At 42.4% G+C, this 17,516-nt stretch overlaps 1 protein-coding gene across 1 annotated transcript; it reads right to left on the bottom strand.

Moving 5' to 3' along the window:
* Positions 1 to 1,101: 1,101 nt before the first annotated feature.
* LOC117738921 (meiosis regulator and mRNA stability factor 1) lies at positions 1,102 to 16,992 on the bottom strand. The gene is given in 29 exon segments (XM_034545144.1): positions 1,102 to 3,957; positions 4,421 to 4,531; positions 4,781 to 4,885; positions 5,080 to 5,140; positions 5,360 to 5,611; positions 5,798 to 6,037; positions 6,515 to 6,742; positions 7,113 to 7,315; positions 7,530 to 7,663; positions 7,860 to 8,002; positions 8,086 to 8,306; positions 8,407 to 8,585; positions 8,680 to 8,799; positions 9,106 to 9,345; positions 9,493 to 9,573; positions 9,664 to 9,842; positions 10,211 to 10,397; positions 10,550 to 10,711; positions 11,046 to 11,200; positions 12,190 to 12,687; positions 13,045 to 13,217; positions 13,306 to 13,423; positions 13,700 to 13,832; positions 13,834 to 13,888; positions 13,891 to 13,911; positions 14,062 to 14,224; positions 14,451 to 15,323; positions 15,982 to 16,192; positions 16,875 to 16,992. Coding segments are annotated over 28 exon segments (5,373 nt in total). The 5' UTR covers positions 16,135 to 16,192; positions 16,875 to 16,992; the 3' UTR covers positions 1,102 to 3,772.
* Between the last annotated feature and the right edge of the window lie 524 nt (positions 16,993 to 17,516).

Here is a 17,516-nt window from a genome sequence, read left to right as displayed (position 1 = left end):
TTGCTAAATCTGTGTCTTAAATTAGAATCAGATTGGGTCATCATTTAACATTCCTTTAAAATGACAATAAGGTCTATGATCATGGTCAATATGAACAGCAGTATTTACAGAACTACAAGCACAATATCCACAAAGTGAAGTATAAATGCTGACGTCTTCTGTCTGACAGGAAAAAAAACACATGTTATCGTCAAGTTTGAGAACGGGTATTTATTCTTCCATATCCTCCCTTTATCAACCAGTGAACTTTCAGGAGACTCCAACCAATGTTTTATCACATGTCACTCAGACAAGCAATACGGCTACCAATTAAATGATTGGTATATAAATGCTAGAGGGGGACGCTTTTTCTTCTGGAGCGAAGTAATAGATTTGACTTTCTGTAATATCTATCAAAACATCAGTGGTGGTCAAAAGTCAACGAAACTCTTGATGAAAATGGACTCAACGCTGCTGCAAAGTCGGGTCACATTATGCGTGTGGCCATGTGTGTTAGCATTTCACTCTGTAGAGGCGAATGCTTCCTGAACATATGTTCCCGACACCTCATGACCCATTTCTGCAGTTTCCTCTGCTTCACGCCACAATCATCATCATCTTTGTTAACTGCTGTACATGCAAACACTTCAGATGTATTCAACATGGCAACATGTTTTCTTCCCACTGAGCGCGCTCATTCCCCAGTCGCATCACTAACATCATCTCGGCCATCAACAACCAGGAATTATTGTCGTAGTATATGGCATTATGGATATTGCTGACAACTTGCATCCTCTGAATTTAGTCTTGCGTTTTCATGATAACCGGAAATGAATGCAACTCTTGTAAATGCCTCCAGTAGACTGTATGTTTGAGTGTATTTAGGATATTAGTGACTCGCATCAAGCAAAATGTTGCTTTGTCACTTTACCTTCTTTCTGATAACTTAGCGTTCTGTAGTCGTAGTGAATTTATGAAGGTCCTTATGTTGAATATGAACAAATATGCAGAAAATAAGCTGAAACTACCTGTAAATACATGTTTAAATAAAAGAGCATCTTTCAGGAACACTCTGGGTTGATTGATCTCAAACCAACGAAAAAAAACACTGAAAAGGCAAAATTGATGCTTGTGAAATTTATTAACAGAAATCTTTTTTTTGGTCCCTTCAACGTTACGTTAGTGATTTATGTGGCGAGGCAGTAAAGCTGTGTGACAGAGGGGGGTGGGCGGTGAATGTAGAGGAAACAGTGAGACAATAAGGAATAGGTCACAAGGCAGTTTAAAGGACACTGCTGAATAAAGGAAACATTTTCTTGTTGTGCAACGTGAAAATGGTTGAAGCAGAATCCGATTCAGTTAAACAGAGGTAAAGACACAAAAACAAGTTTCAGCCCCTCACAATTTCACATTTGTATTTCATGAACCAAAACTATGCAAAAGTGCATATTTTGACAGGTACAATAGCTTCTCACTGATCTAACCGAAAGAGCGCGCAAGCTAAACAGAGAAGTTAAACGTATTCATGAGTTAGTTGCCACTGCAGTACTCTGGGGAGAGCCAGGGTTTGCTCAGTCACAAAAAGGAATACATCCGTACTGCCAAAGTTAAATTATTTTCAGCCCCTTTCTATCATTAACTATGAATCCCTTCATCAAAGACAGTGAGTAAAACATTGCAGGAGAGACCTGAACCCTAACAGCTATAATTAAAAACATTTTGATTGGTATTTCAGTTATTTTGGCAAGTTGGCAGGTGGAATCTCTCAGCTTTAAAAAGGCTTTTCATACCAAGTCTAAATTCAAGTTTGAAAAGGAAATTATTAACACTGCTAACGCTGGCTAAAGGAGGTAAACACTGGAACTGGACAGAAACTGATTAAATGGGCTCTTACCCATTCTTTAGCCCTTTTCTCTGAACACAAACAACCCTCAGACTTCAGTGGCACCTCGGTCGTGCTAACTTCATGGCAGCAGACATTATTTGGTGGCAATTTAGTAGCCAGCAGTCTAGTCAACACTTGAAAGAGGAAAATTGGAAAAAAAAGAAAACACATCAGTAAGTAAAAACTCCTCTATGTAAGTTGTGGGCGATGGGGAGATACGATGGCAATTCCTTTGGCACCGTGGCAAATACAAGCCATTGTAAAAGCCCGGCAGGTTCCAGAGAGCCGCAGAGGGCCTCTTTGTACACGTCAGTCTGTTCAGGAGGCTGCCCAGAGCCTCCATGGTGCTCCACAAACAGCTTACCGCCCCATCTCTTTCCCCTAAAAATCACAACCAGCCACCTCGTCATTAAAAAAAAAAAATCAAAAACTCAAGAGTGCTCACCTTGAACTCTTCAACTCAGGCATGGACAGCACCACAGACAGTGCTGACCAGCAACAAGGTTAACTCTAAAAACCTTGAGCATTATTTATGTGGCGACTGCAAGGGTGAAGCCAACTCCAAAATCCCTAAAACGTGGTGGAAATAAAAGACTGATCTTAAAGAATGTCTTACCATCTTCTGTTCCTGTCTGCTCCTCCTGGGCTTACACCAGCATAAACTCATTTATGCACACCATGCATAATTCACACCACCTGGTCCAGTGTAAACCACACACAAAACACAGCTAAAAAGAACAAACAGTGGCTGCCGGCTAAAGTCGAACAATCAAAGTATCTCAGTTCCTGCTGCCGGAGCACACATCTGGCCGGAGTATTAAAGAGTTGGCCTTTTCCCCTTTTAGGCCTTCTTTAGTGGCCCTGAAAAGACCAGCCAAAGTTCTCTGCAATAAATTAAGTCAAAGTACAACAAGAATAAAAAAATTCCTGAGAGCAGTGCTTGTCTCAATAATCCAAACAGTGCCATCGATATGTTCAAAATTCGTTAGCTTTTGTTAACAAAAGTCACAACCTGAACGATGGACACCAATGTGCAGTTACAACATTAAATTGCCACCAAATACACCACACACATTTAGGCCAAACTCTTCCACAGACAACTAAATACTCTGCATAATATAAAAGGAACTGAAAATACTATCGTTGGGCTACTTAAGACAAAAGAAGAGAATAGAATTCCTTAGTGCTTTTCCCATAGAAGACTGAAACAGGCAGGTGCTTAACGTCCAGTTTGGATGACGTGTCGAAGGTTACTACAAAGCAAAATCACTCCAAAATTTCACAGGAATTTAAAAATGAATGTCATAAATTAAATGCTCCATCTCCAAGGGATACAACAAGGTAGTACACGGAGGTTCCTCAATATGGCACATGAACAAAATATCTCTATAAATCTTCTGTTATTTGTCAATTGTATAATCTGAGAAAGTACATTTCATGGATTTAACATAGAAAACTTGGTCGTCCCTAGCTTTTCTCACATTGCCCAATGCTTTGTAGACAGTGGCAACCAACTCATCTTTAGACTCTTCATTCATTGTAAGCCAGCTCGCATTCTTTGACAATGCGGCTTTGCAACAGAAATATAATTTAACTTTCCTTGAGGTGAACGCAAACACAGGCTTCAGTCGATGAATTTGTCGAACTAAAGAATTGCAGTAAATCTGCAAGAAGAAAATCACAGCTTGGTGAACATCGGAAGAACTCACTGATTGTGAAAGAAGCAAACAAAGAACAAAGATGGACGATGAGTGAATAAGAAGAAAGCAACAGCCTGTCGAAGGATGTAGAGGGGACGACACCAAAGCTTCTCTGCGGTCACTTCTGTTCCCTGTAGCTGGTCAACTCTTGTATTTAGAGTTACACGGTGTGTGAGCTCGTATTGCTTTGTGTGCTGTGTGAAGAGGATCAGAGGCCTGCTGTGAATGAGAAGTTGGCAGCTAGCTTAATTCTGCTGCGTGTGGCTCTTCTGCTGGGACTGTCCATTGACATGGTGCACGTCATGTTAGGCGGCGGGGAAGGAGGTTTGGCGTCCGTGATGCCGGGCCGATCAGATGTGCCGTCAGCAGCTGCCACTTCAGGTTCACTACGCACTGAAATTACACACAAGTACAGATGAGCTTACACCAAGTAAAAGACCGGAAAGATGTAAATAGAACATGCTCTAACATGCAATTTGAGAGCACTCGGAACACATCTGTGCAAGGCCATATATTCCACCATTTTGTTAATCAATTAGGAAATCAAGATGCTTATGTCAAAATGTAAGATTTAAGCATCTAGGCCTCAAAATACACTAGTGGCAGACTGACTAAAAGCACACTTCATTTTGGCAGAATATTACTGTTCGGGATTATAGAAAAACAAAAACTACATCAAATCTAGGCGACATTCATTTTAGGAACCTGATTTCTTAAGTAAAAATGGAGAAAGGTGACTTTAATGACTAATCAGAAGTACAAACTGTTAAACTTGCAGTATTCCCAGGACAATTCATTTTTAACAGATTTAAAAACACAATACAAATACATCTAACCTGGAACATTAAAAACTGACCTGATGGAGTTTCTTCCTCAAAGTAAATCAGGTCCGTCTCCTGAAGGAGAACAGGGTCTGGGTGGAGCTGAGGTGACGGTAGGCAGGATGGTACAGGACCACACAGTAGATCTAATGGTGATGTCAGATAAAGTAGCTCTGATTCTACTACAACATCGCCACCTTGTAGGTAAAAAGAGCATGATTTGGTTTTATCCATGTTTTATCTGATCAGAAGCAGATCCGTCTATAAAAACAAAACATTGTTATCCTTCTTTATTCACCCTCTAGTAAACGGTTTGATAATTACGTTACTATATTGTTAACAAAAAAAAAAAGGCTAAATAAATCTTGAGCACTTGTCATAAATACCCATGTTACCTGGACTCTGGGTTCCAGAAGTTGCGTTGCTAATCGGGCTGTCTCTTGGGCTCTCCATGTTCTCTCCTGGTGGGGGGCTGCAGGGAACTGAAGGGCTTGCCCTTGCTAAACAAAAAACACACCTCAGTCATACAGCTTACATACATTTTTGTAGGAGTCATCTCAACACATCACTTTCCCAAGTATTCCCAAAGAGCACCCCCAGATCAGTTAAATGATCACTTCAGCCCACGGCCTTTATTGACGGCCGGTGTAAATGCCATCGATAAGCTTGACTAATTAATGAAGCATGCCATCACCTTTCATATCGTTCTTCAAAACGATAATCCTCTTGTGACCATGCCCTTTGATCCAGACCACCTAATGACACAATACAACGCAATATAAGCATATGCAGATGCTAAAACTATGGGTTGTCCTTGTGCAGGGCCTAAACAATGAAAATTGACAATGAGCTCTGAATCAAGTATGATAATTAATAACACCGGCAGATCTCACTTACCTATATGCAGTCGACATGGATAAAGTGTTTTAGACGTGCTACAGTAAAAGTATGAAAAGCATGAAATTAAAGCCCACCTGTGGAATGGCGCTGAGCAGCTCGTCAGTGCAGGTGTATCCGTAGGAACGTGGTTCAAGGCTGCAGCCTGTAAATTTGTTATAAGCCCCTTGGAACTCAGTCAGGAAGATCTGGGTGTAATGGTAGGTGTGGAGCAGGCCACGAACGTTACGGGCGAACTGGTAAAGTCTGGTTAGCCTCACCCACTCCTCACCATAACTACTGGCAGTGTTGCCAGCTTTGTTGTCATTATCATTTTCTTCATGGTACAACTGTGACAGAAAAATATATAGAAATCACACACACCGTCAGCTCCGCCTCTGTGTGTGGGTACAGGTTAACTACGCAATAAAAATGGAGACACATCGAGGCATAGACTGTTTGACTGTAGTCAAAGGAAAATGTAGAAAGCTTGAATGAGTTTGAAGATAATAGCAAAAACTAAATCCTCCACTCACCTCCACCAGGTAGGGCAGGCTCTTTAGCAACTCGCTGAGAGAGAGGAACCCATATTCACATGGGTTGAGCGGGGCTCCATGGACAGTCAGGTAATGCTGGCTCAGCTCCTCCACTTTGAGACCCCTGGTGACCTGCTCATCCTCTTGGGACATGAGCAGTGCCAGCAGCTGGGAGGTCAGTGAGCGCAAAGACTTCCTGTTGATCAACTGCACTTCCCGACTCCCCAAGCCATCCGCCACCTTGTAATTGAAAGAATGCGGCGGTTTGTTTATTTATATAAAAAGTGGTTTTACTAAGCAAAGATTGTACTCAAGTCTCTATAAGCCGCACTAGGTCACTGAAAAGAATACATTTGGGATGTCAAGAGTGGATTTAAAACATCGTTTGTGATAAATTGACATTATGACATTAATTGAGTTCTGAGGAATTCATTTCTAATTGGCAGACAGTCCTTTGCATTGCTAATGCCACACTATGAATGCTTTTGTTTCTAGAAGCATACATTTGTTTGACCAGTTAAGTAGATTATCCGTTTTGATCATACGAGTTGCAGCTTGATTTCATTTTGATGCAACAACCACCATCTACTGTGTTCCTTTACCTTTCTGCATTAGTCTTTGATTAATCAGCTAGTTAGCCTTGCCAAAAGAGCTGTAACATTGAGTGGTGCAACACCAGGATAATTTGTGGCATTTATCCATTAGAAGTTTCTTTACCTTGACAACATGGCAGAGTTTGGTGAGCAGAGCCGGCAGGGAGCTGGCATCGTAGTCCTGCAGGCGGAGACCATAACCGAAGGTCTTGCTGTACTCCGTGAGCAGCTGGCTGACGGGAAGGCTGGAGTTCTTCTGAGCCCGAAGCAGCTTGACCAGCTGAGCTGCCAGAGCCTTGATTCGCTCCACTTCCGTCAGAGTCAGCACTTTCTCTTCCCCACACTCCAACACCTGACAAAAGGTAGGTTACATTAGTGTTCCAGCAGAGAAAAAGGAAAAGGCATTGACACTTGATTAAAAGGTGGATTTAATACCTCAGTTCAATCCAAGCACATGACATAAGAGCCTGATGCTAGACAGAAGTATAGTATCAACAGTAGGAGGAGCAAATACAATGGGAAGAAAATGGAAATGTATGACTCGTGAACAGTCGCTGTCTTGAGATAATATCCTGGACATGCAATCCTCTCTCTTGGCTGCACAACATTGATGGACCATCATAACAGACCATCAATCAATACACTTTAATTCCTCCCTGTTAAGGGTTGGTGCACCAAGGATTACAAAGCATTATACTGTACAAACAGTCTTTGAAACTCACCATCACTATGTTTGGGATTGCCTCGAAGAGCTCCAAGAGCTTGGTGAAGCCGTAGTAGCTGAGTTTGCACTGACGACCGAAGTGATGGTGGTATGTTGGGATGAACTTACTGAAGGCCATTCGGCAGTGAGGCTGGTGACGAAGAAGGTCCACCACCTCCTTCCCAAACTGTTTAGTGCGCTCCATTTCCTCCACTGTACGCTCTGCAGGTACATAAGAGGGAATTCTTATGAAATGATCTACTTAAAATTGTTGATACTCAACTTTGATATTGTTCAATACAATTCTTTAAGAGTACTCAGATTTTGTAACGCAACAAGCTACTTTTGAATCAGTTTTGCCATAGAGATTTGCGATCACCACTTCACACAACTTCTAAATAAGTCATCTTAATATCTCAAACTAGTTTGAACAGACCTCTCCTGGGAACAGAGATCACTGTATCCATGTCCTGATGTGTAATAGTGATGGTGGTGTCTGGGATCTCAGTCAGCAGGTCCATCAGGTCACATGTGCCATAGTCGATTATCCTCCAGTCTCTAGAGAAGCACCTGATGCACAAGATTATATTACAAACATAACACAGATGATCCATCTTATATTTAATATTTTTCTCCAACTGTTAGTGCTGGATTCACAGACAGACCCACGGGTAAAGTGGTAGCATTTATCAAAATTAAATCAATACCTCGACAAAATACAAAGGCATGGTAAAGACATCTTCAGCTCCAAGCTATGCTTACTGACCAATGGTATGCCTGCATGAAGTCCTTGATTGAGACTTGTTTGCTGGCTTGAAATTTAAGTAGTTTGAGAAGGTCTTGGGTGAAGCGCTTCACTTGAGCACGATGAGTCAGAGTCAGTAAACGCTTGGTACCCATACCCAATATCTGAAGGCAAAGAAAATAAAAATAAACACAATATGTAAAATACAAACTAAATTACAAAGATCCTCATCAACCTCAATTAATACCTGCAGGACATGTGGAACAGCCTCCAGTAGCTCCAGCAGCTTGGAGTAGCCATAGTCAGAGACACGGCACTGCTTGGCAAAGTGATGGTGGTATGAGGGTATGAACTTGCTCATGGGCATGAGGCAAGAAGGCTGACTCTTTAACAAGTCAATAATCTCACGGCTGAATTGGATGAGCTGTGGATTGCCAACCGGACTCTTGCAGCGCTGAATCCATGGCTCTACATGAAAATAATATTTTAAAACATTAAATCTGGCTGGTGAAAAATAGCACTAGGTATGGCATTGTAAGACAACATACAACATTTTGAATGCTCCTACCGGAATTTGGTGCTGGTGGTTTGTTGTGGATCCACTTGATGACTTTGAAGCCATTCAGAGCTGTGACAATTGTGATACTGGGAACACAGGTAATGAGGTGCTCCAGAGGAACACCACCCTCAAGCGTCTCATTACCCAGCTGTAGAGGGCTGAATTTTTCTGCATAGCAGTCTGGAAAACTATATGGAAAAGATACATTTAAAACTTCATAAATGTTTGTGAGTTGATTTTAACACACAAAATGAATACATTAATTAAAGAATTGGTTGTAACCTGAGTAACGGAAGAGTTCCCTCATGTGACTGCAAAAGACCGTGGACCTCAGATGCTATGGTGCTCAGGGACATCACAACAAAAGGTATTTTATAAGAGTCAGGGTCAAAGTCAGCCTCACTAAAAAAAAAAGAAAGAAAATTAGTAAGACACACAATCAGTTATGAAAACAGTGGGGACATTTTGCTTCAGTTGTGTAGTTCAGAGCAAGTGAGAGGGGAACATGCTGGGTCAAGATCCTACAAGGTAGCCAGCAATACAGGCTGACTATTAAACAGGGCAAATACCATTTTAATTCATATAATAATTGAAAACATTTAAAAAAGAACATGTTGCAAAGGAAGGAGCCTGCGCCTTTGTGCATTTATTACATATTTAGAAAATAATTTATTCAGAATGTTATACTATGTGCAAAATTGTAATAACCTGAAGTCCCGCTGTGTGTAGTGTTCTCTGCAGACAGGTTCATGGTACTCCAGCTCCTCAAACACCACGGGGCTGCCGCTAGCAGAGGAGGAGCCCTCCTGGGAGTGGGAAGATCCCAGTGGACTCTGACGGATTTGGCTGCTGGGCAGTAGGCACACAAGCCTTGAGCCTCCCTGTTCCCGCATTGCCACCACCTCCGGCAGTCGGTACAAATCCCCAACCACAAGCTTACGGGAAAATCTGGAGAGAGAAACAGGAGCATATAGTTTGGCTTCAAAAACTACTGACAAGCATATTATAATTATGGAATTGCTACACTCAAATTGGAAAATATGTACGAGTAAAGCTTTTCATGTGTGAATGAAAGTTGGAAAAAAAAGTACTTACTTCTTTTCATAGATCTCTGTAAATTTGAAGAGTGGAAGGCAATTGGCCGGTGCATCTTGAAGAATGCTGATGATCTCTGTGCTGTATAATTGAAAACAAATCAGAAGTTTACCCCCACAGTCCAAACCAGAACATATAAAAGAAACCCAACTCAACTACACTTAACTGTACCTGAGCATGGAAAGGGATTTGTTGCCACCACCAGTGATCAGAGACACCTGAATGCGCTTGCCTCCGATCTTATAACGGTGCAGGCCACTGACTGCACTTATGGCCTGCTGCAAGGACAACATTTGGATTGTGGCCTTCAGCTGATAGTCAGTGTGGGGGCTAAGCTCCACAGCTTTCACCTAGACAAAATAAGGTCACAGAGACAGGGGTGAAGCATGTGTCAAGCAGGAAATCTGCACACAAAACCATCTCAAGCAACTGTTGTTTCAGACTGTAATGAACACATTTATCAGTCAATACAACTTTTCACATCGGTCGTTTGGTATGTCACTGTAGGAAAAGTACTAGTGTTACTAAAAATACCAACAATGGTTCTGTTCAAGTGGTCCAAATGAGATTGAGCAAGCATTCGCGATACACCAGTAGCCCGAAATCAGAGTAGCTAAAAGGAATTTAACAATCAATTTATCTTTACACCTTTTCTACTGTGGAAAATGAAATTTCTTTTGTGAAAACGTCTATAAAACATCACTGGAGTTGGCCTTACCCGTCCATAACGGGAGAAGGTGTCATGCAGCATCTGCTGCAGATCCTTGCGGGACATTCTGTAGTCCAGGTTGGCCACCTGGACCTCTGCCCCATCTGAGAAAGGTTCGGTTGGACCTTCTGGACACGGACTACGAGTGGCAGCCAGGAGGGGTGAGGACCGGCTGGACAAGCAGGGCGATGCACTCCTTTTGTTAGAGAAGGACAGAGACTTTTAAATTATAACTACCATTACATTAAATATGAGGTTTTGGAGAATTTGTATGCAGCATTAGCAGTATGCTCTCTCTGCAAGAACCGATGCTCTATGTTAACTTATTCAAATATGACAAAATGTCACCTGGATGACCAGGAGCTCTGTGACAGGATAAGGGGACTGAAGCTCCTGTGCAGGTTCAACTTGCTGAAGGCTGAGGGTGTACTAATCTGGAAGTCCTCTGAGCTCCTGTCTGCTTGTTCTGTAGGGGATTCAGTCACACTGCGAGGGTAGGAGCCTTCTCTTCTGAACGGAAAGATGAGAAAAAAACAAAACATTTAAGAGCCCTACCCTTTACTGTCCCAAGGCTTCTAAATGCTTCCTAATCCATTTGCTACACAGTTTGATAGACTTATACTTTTTCTAAAATAAATATTTATAAAAAATAAGTTTGTACTTTACTTGCTGGAAAATAACAAACAGGACAACCTACTGCCTACATTAGCAGATATTTTGAGTTAACGCTAGTACTTTCAAACCATAGGAAAAAAAGTATAATATGCAGGCAATTATCAAAGGAATTTTCATCTTGTAACTAAATGACATTCTTCTGTCCAATATCCCCTTTCCCTGTGTGTACCTCCTCCTGTACATAGATTCTCCAGTGAGGCCAGGCCTGGACAGCTGTTCCATGGCTCCTGTATCCCCATTACTGTGGGGGGAAGAGGAAGCGGCACGTTCTTTCTCCAGGTGATGGAAGCTCATTCTGGACTTGCCCTCCAAGCTACCCAGCTCCTGAACCAGACAGAGGCAGCAGACATCAATACTGTAGATGTTGACTGGCTGGATACTGCTCATGCATTTGTGTGTGCATGCATGCGCTTATGTCAGACTCAATATGATTAAATGAGTGAACGGCATAAACTATTCAGAAGTTTAGCTAGTGATGTACTTACAATATAGATGTATTTAAAATAAACTGGGGGTCTAGAAAACACTTATGTTGTGCATCTTAGTACTGTGGAGAGCTTTGCTATGGAAAGATTGATTGATAATTGTCATCATGTTGTAGTTGACAAGTATTCAAACCCATAGCAGATAAGAGTCATGAGTCTTCCAAAAAAAGAAGATCATAAACCAAATGATAATGTTACTACAGTATTGCCATTATGCAGGTTTAATATGTTTAGTGTTTTAATGTTTTCCTTCAATTCAGGAGCTGAATTAGATTCATTTTGGACCCACTCTAAATTCCTTTTTACTGTCCAACTACAGTCAAGTCTTAAAATACTCATCCCTAGTTTTAGTCCAGCTATACAGTAATCAAGTTGAGTCACTTTTCTCCAGTCTTCCACACCGAACCGATGGTTAGAGTAAAGAGAAAAAAGACATGCCAAGCCAGTCATACCAGCCACCCACAATTCGTTTTATCAGAGGGGAAAACTACAGGGGCCAAATCAAATTAACAGAGGCATGGCGCAGGTGACTTAAAGCAGTACATCAGCACTGATATACTGGGAAAAACAGTCAGAGAAAAGCACAAAAGCTATAGGCTAATTCATGCACAAATATGTTGAATGACCAATGAATATGCAGGACAATAAGGGATACATGAAGCGCTAATGACAACTAATGCATGCTAGCACAGGCAGACAAATGAAGGAAAGCGAGCAGCTATAGGCGGTTAGTCAAAGTAGCAATTAGAGGGACATTGGGTTGCAGCCCAGACAAGTATAGAGGGCAACGGCGGTTATGGGGAAGCAGGCACTGACGAGTCTGCTGACCTGATGGGGCTTGGCTGGAGCACCACCGGGAGGCCCACTGCACCCCCTCCTGGGGCTGTAGGGCCTTTCAGGCACCGGGCCAGGGGCATGGCACAAGCGGGTTGCTCGCCGTGGCCTCCTGGGTGACCTTGGCATCCCCAGGGGCAGAAAGGAATAGGAGGATAGGGATGGGGGTGGGTCAAACATTAAATCCTGGTTTTGATAGTTCTGGGGCCGAGACTGCAGCTCATGCTCAGGACTTGCGTCGTCTCTGGGACGTGGGGAGAAGGAGATGCTGATTCGGCGGCCAAATACATCCTCATTTTCCATTCGCTTGCGGGCACGCGCAGCTGCCCTCAATGCTGCAAAAACGGGAGGACTGCTGTGCCCTGGGCCATGCCCAGTAACCTTGCCACCACAGTTGTCTGATAGGCGGCGTAGCCTGAGCTTCACAGCGTTCCGTAGGCTCTTGTCACAGATGACAGGGAGGTTGTGCACATAGAGGAGGTTGAAACTGGGCTGAGGGAGGGGAGGAAGAGACAGCGTGCCTGTCTGGTTTGTATCATTTTCACGTAAAAAAAAAAAAAAAAGTAGTAAGCAGTAGTCTTCCTTTTAGTTGAGAACAATTTGAAGACTGGCTCAGAGTAATATAGATTGTAAAAGTGTTATGACCCCTAAAAGAAAATTGCGAAGAATTGTGAAGATGATAAATTCCCATTCTAACTGCCTTTCTGCCTTCTTGTAAGTCCACACTGAAATTAATTTCTCCGTGGTAATGTTTGCCAGCAACTACTTACCTTATTTAATACAGAATAGATTTTTTTTAGTTTTTTTTTTAATAAGATCAATCCTAGTGAAAGCATTTGTGAGGCCTACCTGTGCTTTGACAAGCATACGTGGTGGCAGATCAGCTGTGATCTCCTGGAAGGCCACGTGGCGGTGGGCATGCTGCAGTAGGGCTGGCGATGTATGGCTGCCATGGACCAGGATTACCTGGAAACCATGACGATGACGCAAGTCACTCAGCTCACTTGCAAAGTTCACATCCGCTAATAAAAATGAAAAGAAAACACGTCATCATAAAAACCCTTGTGGTGTTAAGGCTGTAGTCGATTAGTGAATCTGAGATGAACTCACAGGATACTAGTACAACAGTTGCAGGTGCCGTGTGAGTCTCAGCAAAGCGTCTCAGGCTCTGGCGAAGCTTGTCATCTGCAGCATTCTTGGCTGTGGCGTTGATATGTGCAACAGTAACCTAATGAAACACATTCATGGTTTTTGGGGAAGTTTATGGACATGTTTGTGCTTTTCTCTATGCAGCTGCATTGAGAATAAATGGCAAAGAGACATTGGCACACAGAAAGAAACGCTGTATGGACACTACACTAAAAAAAAAAAGGTACATTTACTTTGCTCCCCCTCCACCCCCACATGATGGCCAACTCTAACTGTAGCTCAATGGTATTCATTCCGAATGTAAAGGTCTCATTAATAGCGTAATCATGAAACATATGCATGAAGTTGATGGTACCTGGCAGTTGTTAAGCTCTTGGATGACAGCTTTACACTCCTTGCTGATATCACAGACACAAATGAATTCAGCCTCACGGTGGCCCTGAAAGAAATGGCTGCGAATACGCTGGACCACAGCTCCAGCAGAGCGTCACTAGCACACTGCAGTTCTCGATGTCCCAGAAGACACCCACCGGAGGGATGTTTCAGGACCGCCATTCTCTGGCGAACCTAACAGTTTGCAAACAATCAGTCTAAAAAACACACTTAACAGCTTTAAAGCATCTTAACAGCTTGAACTTAATCAGTCAAATCAAGATTCCACAAGACCAACAGTATACATGCAGGAATCCAAAATTGTATAGTAAAGAGTCTACTAACCATACTTCTGGCCAGTCTTGCCAAAGCTGGCTGACGGCATGAGCATCATGCTATCAGAGGAGGTGCCACAGCCATTACAAATGGGAATGGGGATAGGAGCAGTCTGGGGTATAGGTGCATTGGGCCATACCTTTTCCAAGTCTGATGGCAGACCATTTATGGGCTGCAATTAGGTACAAATCAGTACAACGGTCAGGGGGAAAAATAAATACAAAAATAAAACCAACAGCAAGAAATACTAATACATCCTAAATGCATATTACAACACCACACAATACTGGTCTCGCATGGTGGGGTCATCCACCCATATAGAATAAAGTTACTTACAGTGATCTTTAGGGTACACAAATACAAAAGACAGGCCAGTTATTGAAGTGAACTCTACCAACCTTCAACAGGCACTCCTGGCAGTAGTGTGCCCCCTTCACACAAACCGTGCGTTCTACATTTAGGTGCATAGGATTAGAGCAGATGTGTGCTGAGGTGGTTGTAGTGGTGATGGTTGGGTGATCACCGAATGTGGTTCTCTGGGATCTTCTGGCTGATGGGCAGCAGTTCACACCACAAGTGTAGTAGCCAGAAGAGGCCAGGCAAGAGCCATGCAAGGGAGTGGGTAGAGAGGATACACAGGGGAGAGGGGAAGCCAGAAGTGCTGAGGAGCGAAACAGGCTGGGTTGACTGCATGGAAGAGGTACAGCTGGATATGTGTGGAGAAGGCCTGAGCAGCAGGAGAGGTAGGGTTGTGATGAAATGGGCTGAGAGGTAGCGACAGAGGAGGACAGCGGAGGTTTGTAACCAAGAGTGGGCAAAGAATCAAGAACTTCACCTCCGCTTCTGCAGCTAATGTGCTTATACTGATGAACAGATGAAGCTACAGAGCAAATGCCTGACCTACCAATACTGCTGGTTTTGATGGGTGCTCCTAGAGAGCCTGGGGCCATATAGAGCGAGACAACACCAGCAATGCTGCTGCTGGTATCAACAACACTTCCACCACCTGATAACCCATAGCCATCTGTGCTGCAATAGTCACAGTGCGTGTAAATGCTTACGTTAGGGCTAGCCCCCTCTTGTTGCAGCTGTGATTGTGGTGGTTGCTGGAGGGAGTCTTGTGTAAGCGGAGAAGGAGGCAAGCAGGGAGGAGGCATAGGAAGAGGGGCCAGAGAGAAGGGCTGGGATGATTGGGAGGAGGATGTATGGTGTGGAGGAGGAGGTACATCTTTCAGCTCCAGCACAGCCTTTTTGCTATCCATGCAAGTGTTCTGTAACATAAAATGACCAGCAGATTATTTCACTTTAAGTAACAATGTTCTGTTGATCACTGCATATTAGTATTGCCACTTGTTAATATTTTCTGTAAAAGGCAAACATTAAACCTAGATAATCTGAATAGGTGCGCAATGGTATTAACAGCACCCTCAAAGCGTGCGATAACAAAGCCAACCACAACTTCACATGGCTTTTTGTGGCCAACTCCAAATAGAAAAAGGTACTGTGCCACCAATGAAATGCAAAAGTATAGCCCAGCATTTCCAAATCTGCTGTTTGTTTATCAGCTGATAGTTATTATGCATGTGACAAGTGCACCATTTTAAAAAACGGACTCACTGCTTAAAATTATAATTTTTTTAATACAAAAGTTATTATCCGATTCATAAGGATTAGAACATTTGCCACTGGTTGAGTTCCACATGTAACAGTTGATTGGAATTAATGTTACGGTAATATAGATAATAAATATGAAATAACAAATTGCACCAGATTGTTGCCTCAAACTGTATCTCTAATAACAGGCCTGAATGATTGTCCTTTTAATTGAGAGTTCACAATACAGATTGATTCAACTTCCTCGACTCTCCCCTACATGCCTGTGTATGCTTGAGGCCTTTTGATAACTGGACTGTCTACATAAATACATACTTCTTTGTCTGCGTGATGAGCGGAGGTGGTCTCATTGATGGGGAAGCAGTCTTTGAGTTTCCATAGCAGGGTTGAGGCCTCCGTTTTGGGGTGACTGAGCCAAGGGAAGGGTCTCGCGCTGCATATGGATCTTTCCTTTACCACTCCATCCATTATACAACCCAGAGTGGTCTTTCACCATATTGTCACTTCCTTTCTCTCTCATGCTTTCCTGTGAAACGGAATCGAAAGTTAAAAGTACACACTAGTCAGTTTAGCTACGTCACCTTTTAAAGACTCGGTGCGTCGGTAACGTTAACGTCGAGTAAGACACTAAAAACGTTGCGCTAAACCTTAACCACACATCTAGAAAGCACAAGTCTGGTCCACAGGTCATGAAGCTGCGTTTGACTGAACGCCACTTCGTAACGAATGTTTAAATCAACTAAGCGGACTTGTCGTTATCTATGAGACACGAAACTTGGCGAGGTTGGAGCGTTTAACTTTTCTGGAGGCAATTAACGCAACAGTTCCGTTTCACCCCCCAAAAAGAAAGTAAAGCAACCGACGTTAACGTTAAATTAGCTGCAAGCTAGCTCACGTTCCGTTGTTCGAGTGTCTCAGCCGTTGTTTACGGCGGAAGTATCGTTAAGTTATGAGCTAACATTGTATAGTTAACAAGCGAGTTAGACGGTCAGCTAACCGCTAGCTGGACTGTGCTGGCTTTAATGTAACGCTACGTTAACGTAAACGTTTAAGACGTTAAACGTAAGATAACAACATACATCATGTTAGCTTGTTTAACAGACACCTAGCTGCTACCCCCATATACTACCGTTCATTTCCTTTACGGTAAACAATATTATGATTAGCTTATGGCGAGAAATGTCCTAAAAAGTGTGTTGCTTCGATACCTAGGAAGGGCTCTTCTTTCACATCCTCCTCCAAAGACTGTTGTTCCTCTTATCGAGCGCTCAAGAAACCCCGCACCTTTTTGTAACCTACTTTTACCAGAAAGCCCGCACAGCTGTCGCAAATGTTATTGTTATGACTGGCACGCGGCTGATATATATTTGCAATAAGATAGCGTCATATATTCTTTAAAATATAGCCCTATTTCGAATGTTTTTGTTTGAACTAAATTAAATTAATAAAATATAATATAATGGAAATATAATTGTTTGGTTGAATACATTTGGTAAATTGAAATAATATTTGAAATTGGGCTACAAAATGTAATAGAAAATCATACATTTTATCACTGATACAGCTATGATCATATTTTATTTTGGCCTATAGCTATATGTCCCTAGAAAATGATTTTGGAACTTTCCCCTTTATTGCATCTACTGAATCAGATTTGACATTCCATTGCATGTAATGTGTTTGAATCAACAAACAAATGCAAAGAAGTCAATACCTCGTGGTCGTAAAAAGTAGCAGTCCCTTATGGTTATCACTTTTCTCTATTTCTTGGGATTTAATAATTTCCTTCCAGAGAAAGTCCATTTACTGAAGTAAATACAGTTTTGAGTATTTCCATTTAATGCTACTTT

This window comes from Cyclopterus lumpus, chromosome 1, assembly GCF_009769545.1.
Source record: "Cyclopterus lumpus isolate fCycLum1 chromosome 1, fCycLum1.pri, whole genome shotgun sequence".
In the NCBI taxonomy this organism is placed as follows: Eukaryota; Metazoa; Chordata; class Actinopteri; order Perciformes; family Cyclopteridae; genus Cyclopterus; species Cyclopterus lumpus.
Note: the sequence above shows the minus strand (reverse complement) of the source record. Positions and strands in the feature narration are given on the sequence as shown.